The sequence below is a fragment of the Limulus polyphemus genome, unplaced genomic scaffold, assembly GCF_000517525.1.
Source record: "Limulus polyphemus unplaced genomic scaffold, Limulus_polyphemus-2.1.2 Scaffold4346, whole genome shotgun sequence".
Classification (NCBI taxonomy): domain Eukaryota; kingdom Metazoa; phylum Arthropoda; class Merostomata; order Xiphosura; family Limulidae; genus Limulus; species Limulus polyphemus.
Window position 1 is genome coordinate 14,494 of NW_013669956.1, and position 13,305 is coordinate 27,798.

Here is a 13,305-nt window from a genome sequence, read left to right on the forward strand (position 1 = left end):
CTCTTTTGGAGGTGAGTATCCGGGAGTAGGACTGGCGTCCTAGTCCGGACACTGGGTGGGCATGTTTCGGTGTGATGGGGAATCAAACCCGCGATCCGCAGATTGCGAGTTGAGTGCCCTAACCACCTGGCCATGCTGGGCCATTCAGCAAAAGTATTCATATTAAAAAGTACTTTTTAGATTTAAAATAACTAAACTAAGAACAAATTGATTTTTAAGTGAAACACCTTGAAGGGTGTTTTCACTTAAAAAAAAAAAAGCCCCCCCAATGGCACAGTGGTGTGTCTGCAGACTTACAAATCTAGAAACTGGGTTTTGATACCCATGATGGGAAGAGCACAGATAGCCCTTTGTGTAGCTTTGTACTTAACTACAACCAAACAAACACCCAAAAATACTAACTGAGTAACTCCAAACTATTTATTTCATACTTACAGTTTCAACCTTTTAGAATAAGCCTATTCCATCACTTGGGTATCTCTGACTGTCATTTAATGTGCTGTTAACATTAACTTGTGGTCATGATTCTAGTTATAAATTAAACTGTGCTCTTTCTGTAGTGAAAACTGTCTACATATTTCATGAAATCTTATATATCGTTTACCACTCAGAATATAATAATATTCAGAGAGGATAGGGACTTGTTTGAACTTTACAAAGAAAGTGCAAATCATTTTTGATTTTTTTTCTTCTTCTTCCATCTGCACACGCTTCTGTTACGCCATATTAAGATTATGACTAAAAGATAATGGTGTTCTATTTTTTGATGGTTTTAGGGCAAAGTGGTGCTGGGAACAACTGGGCTAAAGGTCATTATACAGAAGGAGCAGAACTAGTGGACTCTGTGCTGGATGTGTGCAGAAAAGAGTGTGAGAACTGTGATTGTTTACAAGGATTTCAGCTGACTCACTCATTAGGAGGAGGGACTGGATCTGGCATGGGTACACTCTTGATCTCTAAGATTCGGGAGGAGTACCCCGATAGGATCATGAACACCTTTAGTGTTGTGCCTTCTCCAAAGGTCTGAAATAATTATTAACTACTATTGTTTTCACGTCAGTTCGTTCTCAACACAAAAAAATGTTTTCCTATAAATAAACAGAATGAGATAACACAATACACTGACAAGGGAGGGACCATTTGGTCCTTCAAGGCTGTCCATGTAAACCCAGCATGAATTAAGCAAAAATATAAACTCATCCATTATTTTTTTTTCAGAAATCACCAGTTCTCGTTCTAAATTCCTGTAAAGTATTGGCATCCACTACTGATGTTGTTAACTAATTCCATAAGATAATTATGCTGTTAGAAAATAATGTTTTTTGTTTTGCAAATCCTAAACTTGTGTTCTCTCATCCTATTATCTTCAGAATACAGTACAATAAAATTAGAGACATTTATCTTATTATTCCCCAAGGTAACTTTGTAAGATTGATCCTTACCTTGATTTTCTCAAGAGAAAGTAATAAATCTAAACCTATCGTTACTAAGTTTGAGTAAAGTTCAATTGAAACTATCTTTAGTAAGTTTATTGGCTGTATTGAAATATCTTATACCTCTGTTGTGTCTAATTTGAAACTGAAACATTAAGGGAGGGAAATTTTCAATAACTTAATGAAAAAGTGGTTTTCTCGCACATATAACCTATCAGTTTTGTTGTTGACTATCTTGAGTTCTGTATTAGAGTAGTCCCCTCCAATCTCAATGTTCTGTCTGGGTTAATCATACCTGTATGCTTAAAAACAGATAACACATGTAAATAAAAATGAGCTTATTTGATATGTTATGGGCATGTCCCTTTTTAAGGCTTATAAACAGTTTAAAGAAACTGCAAATTTAAATTACAATTGTAATTGAGAAAATAGAAGAGATGAGAAATGTTGCATGAATGTAGCATGAGACCCAATTAAGTGTACTAAAAGAAACTAGCATGGAGAAGAAATGAGAATGAAATTATAGTAAAGAAAAAATATGGTTAAGAAAAAATTTATTTCAAGAAGAACTCGTAATAAGAAGATGAACTGTACATTTAATGTAAAATGCAAGATAAAACAGTAACAAGAGTAAAAGGGGATGAAGAAGAAGGAGAGTGTAAATTATTACAGACAAAATTATTTGACAGGCTATAAAATATAGTCGTGTCATCCATCATAATGTAAATAGAATTATCCAGAAATTACAGTGTTTATAAGATAGATACTAGACAGGCATACGGATTTGACAACAGTTATTGAAGAACGCAAAGGACACGTGTCTAGATAAAAATTCATTCATTGGGTATATTTTGGGCACATGCACTTCATCAGGCTTAAAACAGTATACAAGAACAACAAACTAGGTATATAAATGTATCAAAAAAGTTAAAAATATATGATTGAAATAATAGGAGGTGAATATACAAAAACGAACATGAAAACTCACAACACAGATTCATATTTAAATTAAATTCTACATCTCTTCATGGGATTAATGAAAGATTCTATATCAAATAATTAAATCCTGCACTAAAATTATAGGTCTGTCTAATGGACACTTGTTATTTGTTTTTTTTAGTGGTCCACATATCAGTATTTATTTTTCTTTGTGAGTATAATATTAAATTACTAACTACTGTGTATATCTTACACTGCTGTTTTATGAGTTGATGAAGAAAAAAATTGTAGATGGATTTCTTTTGTTTTATAGGCAGATATTGGTGTAGGGTAATTCATCTTTAATTTACCGTTCTTTCATTTTTTTTGTTGTAGTTGTAATTAAGGAAACAGGTTTTCTAATAGCAACACTTGTATAGCTGAAACAGGTTTATTAATGTTGATATTATGTTAAAACAGTTTGATTAAAAGAATTTCATTTTCCCTTTCATTCAGCAGTTAGATTGAAACTAGCGATTTATCTTTTTAGTCATAATCTTAATATGGCGTAACAGAAGCGTGTGCGATTTACAGTAGTTTGATGCTGTTTGTGTCAAATCATCATTCAAAGGAAATCCAATAATTAGATCAAGATGTTTTTTGTTACTAATATTAAGAAGTAATCAAAGCATCTATGCTATATTCGGTCTATTTTTCATGCTCGCCTTAAATTCTGATTTTTTTAAAGTTTAAGCTTTAACTTTAGGTGTTTAGGTATGAATATTATGGTTGGATGTTAGTGTGGCTATATGAAAATGAAATCTTGCAGGTTTCAGACACAGTAGTAGAGCCATACAATGCAACTCTCTCCGTTCACCAACTTGTTGAAAATACAGATGAAACATTCTGTATTGACAATGAAGCCTTGTATGACATCTGTTTCCGTACACTCAAACTGACTACTCCAACTTATGGTGATCTTAACCACCTGGTTAGTGCTACTATGTCTGGTGTTACCACATGCCTTCGTTTCCCAGGTCAACTTAATGCAGATTTAAGAAAACTTGCAGTGAACATGGTACCCTTCCCACGTCTCCACTTTTTCATGCCTGGATTTGCTCCGTTAACTTCAAGAGGCAGCCAGCAGTATCGAGCCCTCTCTGTTCCTGAGCTGACCCAGCAGATGTTTGATGCGAAGAACATGATGGCAGCGTGTGACCCTCGTCATGGCCGCTACTTGACTGTTGCTGCCATTTTTAGAGGACGTATGAGTATGAAGGAGGTAGACGAGCAGATGTTGAATGTGCAGAACAAAAACAGTAGCTACTTTGTGGAGTGGATCCCTAACAATGTCAAGACTGCCGTGTGTGATATTCCTCCTCGAGGGCTGAAGATGTCTGTAACATTCATAGGGAACAGCACTGCCATCCAAGAGCTTTTCAAGAGAATATCTGAACAATTCACGGGTAAGTTTATCATTGCTGGAAAGAAAAGATTGTGCACGTTACAGTTGTTTTTTAACAATGATTTTTGTTCTTTATAACCCATGAGGTTTTTAAATTTCCGTATTTCTTATAATTCAATATGTCACTAATATATAAAAACAGAAAAGGCTTAACTAGAATTAAAGGAAGTTGAACACTGGAAAAGTGTTTCACTCCGTAAAGGAAATTGGAAATTATTAAAACAAATTTTTCTTAATAACAAGTCCAAGCTTTTCAGCACAATAATAGGATGTCCATACATTTAATATTTATAGTTTAAATTCTACAGTATTATTTCTGTTTTACTTTCTAAAGGAACTATAAATTAAAAGTTCTGATTTTAACCAACTAGAATGGCAAACATCAAAGTACGAAGGTTACTGCGTAAGCAACACAATCGTTATGTATTTTAACATCTATAAATGCCAGCTAGCAATATTAATGATGTATCTATTAGCTTCTGGTAATACCTTTACATGCACAGTTGAAAATATTTAACAAATACAAAAATGTGACAGACTTTCAGTTTATGTATGGATTTTGAAGTTGACTGGTTTTAGATGCAAGTACATTTTTCCAATGATTATAAACTGAACAATTCAAAGTTTTATGAGGTTATACACACACACATAGTTTTCTTTTAAAACCACATGAACAAACATAAAATCTATTTTTTTTATTTTGTACAGTTTTTGCTAAACTGTGACAAAAGCTCGTTTGTTTTAATATTTATTTGTAAATAATCACATTAAGGAACCTAATTTAAGTGAATGCGTCACAAAATTACATTATTTGAATTGATCAACCATTTGTTAGAAAATGAACTTAAACTAAAATGTACATCATGAATTTGAAATGGAAGCTGTTTAGTGTTGCACTTTTTGAGTTTTTGAGAATTAATTATAATATTCACTCTACTCTAAGGTTGTGAAACGGTGCACGTTTATCCAGAAGTTCATCAAGGCTTACAAATAAACTTTTAAATGGCTGTTCACAGATACATAAACCATAACTTTTTCCACAGAACTTGTGTTTATTTTGAAATTTTTTAAATGGCTCTTCAAAGATACATAACTAAACCTTTTTCCACAGAACTTGTGTTTATTTTGAATTTTTTAAATGGCTCTTCAAAGATACATAACTAAACCTTTTTCCACAGAACTTGTGTTTATTTAAAAAAAACATTCTGTCACAATAAGTTTTAAAATTAAAATATGAGTAAAATAATGAAGTTGTGGAAATATGTCTGTAGTTTTTGTACCTGCTACTTGTAGATAAATCTGTGGTATTTTTCACTAAATGAAGCTCATACTTGAAAATTAGATGAAACGTATGTGTACGTGTATATCATCAGTAATAAATCTTGTTTGTGCTTTAGCCATGTTTCGCCGAAAAGCTTTCCTCCACTGGTACACTGGAGAAGGCATGGACGAAATGGAGTTCACGGAGGCAGAATCAAACATGAACGACTTAGTATCGGAATACCAGCAGTACCAGGATGCAACCGTAGATGAGGATGAAGAGTTTGATGAAGAGGAGGGTGAAGCTGAGGTTGAGGGATAAATGTTTCTATTTAAATTCTGTCTGCATTGTCTTATGTTTTAGCCACATTATTATATCTTCACCATTTGTCTTTATTTATTTTTCATTTTTAAATAAAAAAAAACTTGTGCGTCATTAAGTTAATAAGCATCATTAGTGTCTTGTCTTTTTTTTTATTGCACTAGCAATAAAGTTTGTTGCTGTGAGTTCTTAGTTCCTTTTCTGATTTTGGTGTATAAAATGTAGCATGACAGAACGTAGGGTCACACTAGAGAATAGCATGAAAAAAATCATGTAGCTATAGTTGATTGTACAGGTTACATAATATGAAAGAAATAATATATATATATATACAGGTTTTTAAAGCAACACTACCTAAAATATGAAAAGGTTTCTTGGAACACGTGCTATCGTTGTAATTACTACGTTTGTTTGAACACAGCTCAGAAATATTAGATAAGTATAGTTTGATAATAACATTAAACCCGTAAGCCAGACAGGCTGAATAGATTTCGAGCTATTGAAATATGCGACGTGTAAGAAAATACAACTACTTCTGAGTAAAGTTTTCAGTTGTCTGAAAAGTCAAATTTTGGTAATAGTTTTTTTTTTTTATCCATTATCTAGTTAATAATCATTAGGGGTTAGGATTAGAAGCACTATTTGGATCAAAAAGAGAAAACGTAGAACAGGCAACTTTTTTTTCCTTTTTTAACCGCGGCATATCGGCTCTGAGTTTTTTGTTGTTTTTTTCAAGTACCAACTTTTAGCTCATAGCTCCATCATCTCTTGGCCGATTTGATATTTAATTACAGTTTTGGACTCAGGAGATCAAACTCTTTCGGTTGATGTATTTGACCACACCCAAAGTATCATAGATTAATTTACTATAATTCTGCCTAAAATAATTTCAATTTGAGGGTAAGCGGTGGAGATACTGATGAGTAATAAAAGTGAATCGGGTATACGCGCGCCCCACGCTTGGTATTGCAGGGGCACAAAAATATAGCTAATAAAAAAGGGGGAAAAAAAAGTATCATAGATTAATTTACTCTAATCCCGCCTAAAAGAATTTCAAGTGCCGCAACTATCGAGAAATACCTCTTGTTTTATTACTGTTTTCAACGTAAAAGCCGTACATTTTCTCTGCTGGTAATAACCATGATTGTTGTTAACAATCCAGTTTTCTTTGCACAAAAAGAAACATTTTTTTTGTTTGTTTGTAAATTTGTGTAAAAAGATATTTTTCTTATACTATCATGGCCTGTCATCGCTAGCGCCTACCTTCGTGTGTATTGAAGAAACTGTAACTTGGTTGCTTTCATGTATGTTTGTTTATTTGTTTTTGTTTTTTACATACAGATTGAATATCACTGAATCTGAATATTGGCCAGATGGTTTGATTAAAAATCAATTATTACGAGAAATCTTATTATATCCTCGAAAACTGCTACACAAAACGCAAAATTATTGATAAAAAGTTTATAAAGGGATACAATGTAATGGAATATGACCATAAATATAGATATCGGCATGGACGCAATAACTGAAAAGAAAGTTTAACAGATATTCAACAGATGGCACCACTTATATGCATGCAGTGTAAACTATATTTCAATAGATTATGATTACTGCGTGATTCGTATATGGTGTTTACAACGATACTTACATATTTAAACAACGTTATAATGGTAAACTACGTCATGTTACTAAACCAAATGTTGGTTCTCTAGTTTGAATGTCACTTCATTGATAATGTAAATGTAGATACAAAGTTTTCTAACAAATACTCTGGTTGCTGAATCTTACTTGTAGTTAAAAATTAGTAAATCGTTTGCTTACAGACATTAGTTTCATACAACATTGGATAACGCTACAGAGTTTAGAGTAATTTCTTTATGATGATTAAACAAGATCTTAAGTGTGTAATAAATGATGCTTGAAAATATATGGATGTATGTGTGTGTGTGTGTGTATAAGGTGCAATAATATGCTCCGAATTTTTCGTTACTTTATTTTTACACAAATCTAATAAGTATATTCGAATATAGAAAGGTTATTTTTTATTCCAAAATTTAATTATACATAAATACAAACGGTGCCTAGGACTAGAAGTCAGTTTTAGCTCTTAAATTGATATTTTTAGCGAATAAATTTACGCAATGGGCTTTCTGTACTCTATCCACCGCGAGTATCGAAACCCGATTTTTATCGTTATAAGCTGTCATAGTATCTTTAAGACGAGAAAACGTCGAAGTGGATGTGAGTTTACTGCTGTTGAGCGTTAAAAAGTTATGACGTGAATTGTTGATACTTTTTAACTTTTTTCTTCATAAGTTAAACTTAACTGACACCTATTTTTTATTTTATATTATTACTATTAGTTTTTGGTTACTAGCTGACGATTCACCACTCGTCTTCGAATACAAAATGATAATCTGTCCTCTCACTCATGCCAATCGATTCATTAAGAGTTGACCTTAAAGTTTGTTACTAATCTCACCCTATACCCACTACTGAATTTGTAACGCCGTGTATTTACAAAATTCGATCTGACATACATTTCACCCAAGTTGATCGGTCTTGTACAGTAAATTATTTACATTAGTGGTATATTTTGTTTGATCTTCAAATAAGTTTCATTTTTGTATCCACCAATAGAGGTCGCATACACTAAAAGGTCGTGACTTGTAATAAATACATAGTCTTTTTTCATGGACTGTGCAGGCCATGAGCAATGATTTTATCATCGGAAAGCAGTAGAACATTGAAAACAACTAATATAGAATCAACCAACGTTTGAAAATTGAACCCATTATCAATAACACGATCCTAGAATTTTCCTTGACTTCATTTTTGCGCAGCGGTAAGTCCGACGGCTAATTACGTTAAAAACCAGGTTTAGACACCCGCGGTAGGCAAGCATAAACAGCCCAATGTGTAGCTGTGTGTTTAACAACAAATAATTCTTATTATTACTTTTTAGGAAAACTTCCTGGAATGACTGAAACTTGTGGTCTCGTTAATAAATGAAATATTTTAAATAAAACAAACACACATATATGCTCACTAGATGGCGTACATCGCTGATAATAGACAATTATTCATATCGAAAATTGGATAATTGTTTTCCTTTATGCATTGTTTTGTGTGTTAAGTACACATTATTATAGCTTTGACATATAAAAAATCAGGTTCTTTTATTTAATAAGAATTACATTCTACAAATGAGCGAAACTTAGTTATGTTAATAACCAATTGTTTCAAACGAAAATATACAAATATAGATGGCACTGCAAAACAACATTTGATCTCTTCCACAACTGTAATTCTTATAACGCACCCACTGCTTATAGTATGGGGAAAATTACTGTGTTATTGTACAGGTTCAAAATTCTACCACTGGGCCAACGCCCGCTAGCAAGTTTATTTAATACGATCATTTGTAAATTAATCGTTGCCATTACGACTATCTTTAGGTGGCATGAGTTTGATAAAATAGTTACTTTTCAAATCGTCACCTTAACTAACGAGCTGATTTTCTTCAGATTATTCTGATAAGTCTGTATCTAAATACATCGAAGTTCTGATAAGGTTTTGTCTTCAAAAATAGGTTTATGGTGGAGATATTAGAGGCCCCTCTCCAGACCCCGCAGATCAGGAGTTTGGAGGAGACCTCAGAGCTCCTTCTCCTGATCCAAGTTATACCGAAGATGTCCGAGCTCCTTCTGCTGATGAAAGAGCTCCTACTGCCGGATCTGCTACTAACGAAGCCCAGGAGCGTGAAGCAACACCTGCTTTGGAGGAATAAAATTTTCACTTTTGGGGGATATTGCACTGAATAGAGTCAGAAATAGGAGATGTGTTACGTCATATAATTCCAAGCCATGATTAAATGAGTAGAGTATGCTAAAACAAAATTGAACTTTTTGAAGTTCTTGCACTTGACAAATACGTTTTCTTTTTTCAAACATATCTAAATGTCGCTTTTTTAATTTTTGGTTGTAACGAGAAAACCAAAGTCTGTGTAATGACTGTTTTTGAGCATCAATACAGTCTAATAATCAAGAATATCGTGGCCAGTAAATGCTCCAAGAACACTTCCATGAACGTAACTTAAATATTTTTCATAATCTATAGAAAGAGATTTGTATTTGAGACCTTTAACATTGGATGCGATAATCAGATCACTAGGTTCTTCTCTGAATTAACCGATTTCAATTTAATAAATTTTGAAGTTCAAAGTTTCATTGCTTGAGAATATAAATACGCTGATGACGTAACGTATTTCAGATTTCTAGACAAATCTCTAAAGAGTATTTTTTCTTCTTCTGTTTTAAAGAAAGAATCACAGATATCCAGCACATTTTTTTCTAGCTTTCTCGAAACTAAGCCTAATATTTTTGAACGGAATGCCTTGGTACAAGCACAAATCTGGCTGAGTGTTGCTTTATTTAACTTTGAAACCAAAAACTGTTTACAGTGGTGAAATAGCAAGACGTTTTTAACGTTTCTATATATGTATAGAGAGATTACAATACTTGTATAATGCAGACTCAAGTAGTAATAAATTGGAAAACCACATTTGTTGCATTTATTTTACCATCAGTAAATAACAAATAGTAATTCAGTAAATATAAGTAAAAAAGTCTAACAAGCAAAAAATATATATAACAATGATAAGACAATCGACTTCTTAACAGAGAAGTGGTAGTCCTTATAATAACTTAGTTTATCATTATAAGCAGGGCTGAAGAGGGGGGCAGCTGCCCCGGGGCCCGGCAGTGGGATATTCCAAAGCTCACTAGAAATGCATACAACTTAATGAGCTAAAATGGCTACTGCTATTTCACGGATTCATGAAGAAATTTGTCACCTAAGTTTTTTTTATGAAAAATCAGCAAAAGTTAATAGATAGAATGAAGGGGGGGGGCGATGATATTACTGACCCGGGGCCTGGGCTAGCTCCCGACGCCCCTGATTAAAAGAAAATCACTCACAGTTAGTGATAGTGTAGTGTAACTGTAATCCATATCAACACAGTTTGTGATAGTGTAGTGTAATCCACATCACATTTTGTGATAATGTAGTGTAACCTACATCAACACACTTAGTGATAGTATAGTGTAACTGTAATCTACATCAACACAGTTTGTGATAATGTAGTGTAACCTACATCAACACACTTAGTGATAGTATAGTGTAACTGTAACCCACATCAACACAGTTTATGATAGTATAGTGTAACTGTAATCCATAGAAACTCAGTTTGTGATAGTGTAATGTAACCTACATCAACACAGTTAGTGATAGTATAGTGTAACTGTAATCTATGTCAACACAGTTAACGATAGTGTAGTGTAACTGTAATCCATATAAACTCAGTTTGTGATAGTGTAATGTAACCCACATCAACACAGTTAGTGATAGTATAGTGTAACTGTAATCTATGTCAACACAGTTAACGATAGTGTAGTGTAACTGTAATCCATATAAACTCAGTTTGTGATAGTGTAAAGTAACCCACATCAACACATTTTATGATTGTATAGTGTAACTGTAACCCACATCAACACATTTTATGATTGTATAGTGTAACTGTAATTTATGTCAACACAGTTAACGATAGTGTAGTGTAATCCACATCACAGTTTGTGATAATGTAGTGTAACCCACATCAACACATTTTATGATTGTATAGTGTAACTGTAACCCACATCAACACAGTTAGTGATAGTGTAGTGTAATCCACATCACAGTTTGTGATAATGTAGTGTAACCCACATAACACAGTTTGTGATAGCATAGTGTAACTTACATCACAGTTAATGATAGTGTAGTGTAACCCACATCAACACAGTTAATGATAGTGTAGTGTAACCCACATCAACACAGTTTGTGATAGTGTAGTGTAACCCACATCAACACAGTTTGTGATAGTGTAGTGTAACCCACATCAACACAGTTTATGATAGTGAAGTGTAACCCAAACACAGTTTATGATAGTGAAGTGTAACCCAAAATACAGTTTATGATAGTGAAGTGTAACCCCAAACACAGTTTGTGATAGTGAAGTGTAACCCCAAACACAGTTTGTGATAGTGAAGAGTAACCCAAAACACAGTTTATGATAGTGAAGTGTAACCCAAAACACAGTTTCACCTTCTCTAAAAACATTAAAATAGAGTGATAATTTCGTACAGACTTTATACTCTTATTTAAACCTGAAAATAAACAAACAAACAAACATGGGAATATATTCGTTTGTTTGTTGTTAAGCACAAAGGGCTATCTGTGCTATGCCCACCACCAGGTTTCGGTACAGATTAGTTAGGAACTACTTTCTTTGTCGAATATATAAATTTCGGTTTATTTAACAACCACTTAGTGTTAATACATGTAGCAACAAATACATCTACGTTTAACAACATCAAAATATTATTTTTCTGTTCCCAATAGTTATTTATTTACAAGAATAAATGCTTACACTTTTTTTTTTAAATATCCGGTAGGCCAGCGCTTTCTAAACTTGTGTCATCCACGCCCCCTTTAATAAATATGGTTTCTTGCGCGCCTTCCTTGTTTTTCAAATGAGTAAAAGAGTGAGTTAAGTGACGAGATATAATACACAGATACAAATTAAAATGCAATAGGTATTGTAATAATTACTTATTATTTTCATTGATAAAAAATATATTAAAACGCTTAATTTTGCAATATTGCATTACTGACTTTACCCTAATCGATCGCCCCTCCCCTCACTCCAAAGATAATTCTTCTGAAGGGCACACCCCATACCTTGGGAAACGCTGTGAGAGGCTATATCTTTGAAATATAGCTTCTATAAAATATTTCAAGGATGTATACACCCGTCACGAGAGCTACTGCAAGATAATGCAAATAAACCAAGTAAACACCGTTTGAGATAGTCATCAAATACAAACATATATGTTTGCTTGTATTTAAGCACAAAGCTACACAAAGGGCTGTCTGTGCTGTGCTCACCACTGGTATCGAAACCCTATTTCTAAAGCCAGCGCTATACCTAACGGATTTTGAGACAAAATTCCATCTTTGACGAATGTCAGTGATCCCCGTGATTTGTCTTTGGTGATCTTAGCTGATGGTCATGGCTAAAAAAAACAAAACAAAACGAGTAGGCCTACTCAGGATACAGAATAAATCATGCATCATCCACGAGGGACCTATTTGTAATACGTTGGGCATTAGATAAAGTTTTCATACACTCGTGCGTAATTTATACCTCTGACTGTCCTTACACATGTCGGGAAGAGATTTTTGAAACTAATGACGTAATAAATCACAGACAGACGTAATATTATAGGTTAATAAAACTGCTGTTGTGGATAGCTCAGCATTACGTACCCGATATTATGGGAATTTTTAAACAAAAACACGTCATTTTCAAATAAAGCTTTTCTTGAAGTGGCCGTAGTCATAAAGCTGTCTTGAATAACGACCACAGGTGAAACATTTAACGTAACTACAAAAAATAAAAATGATTCCCCTCCTCCAGCATAAAAAGTAATTGGGCTCCTACTTATATTTCCCTATAATTGTAGTTACGATTCTGGCTGATTCAGGCCTCCTTTTAGTCCCTCCCCCGCAATTACGGGGCATACTAACTGATAACTAGCACAGTGACATCATTTTAAGTATAAAAAATCATTCGGTTTAAAAAAACAATATTGAAAACTATTTTCTGTTTATTTATTTTTTGCCGGCAATAATTTGAAATCGAATATCAAATGATAAAATAATGACAGCAAAAAATAACAAAAATGAAAACTTTTTATTTGATTAATGTAAACTGTTGCTCGTATTCAATAGATTTTACAATACATATATATATATATATATATATATAATAATAGTAGGAAGAACTACTAAGTATGCATACTTATAAT

General features: G+C 33.3%; 1 protein-coding gene across 1 annotated transcript in view; it reads left to right on the forward strand.

The window, feature by feature from the left end:
- Nucleotides 1-9,959, forward strand: part of LOC106470997 (tubulin beta chain-like) — a 23,034-nt gene extending 13,075 nt beyond the window's left edge. Inside the window, exons 4-7 of the mRNA XM_013931583.2 lie at nucleotides 777-1,021; nucleotides 3,181-3,817; nucleotides 5,214-5,386; nucleotides 8,991-9,959. Of these exons, the coding sequence (XP_013787037.1) occupies nucleotides 777-1,021; nucleotides 3,181-3,817; nucleotides 5,214-5,386; nucleotides 8,991-9,188 (1,253 nt within the window). The 3' untranslated portion in view covers nucleotides 9,189-9,959. The remainder of the gene's footprint in view (nucleotides 1-776; nucleotides 1,022-3,180; nucleotides 3,818-5,213; nucleotides 5,387-8,990) is intronic.
- The last annotated feature ends 3,346 nt before the right edge of the window (nucleotides 9,960-13,305 follow it).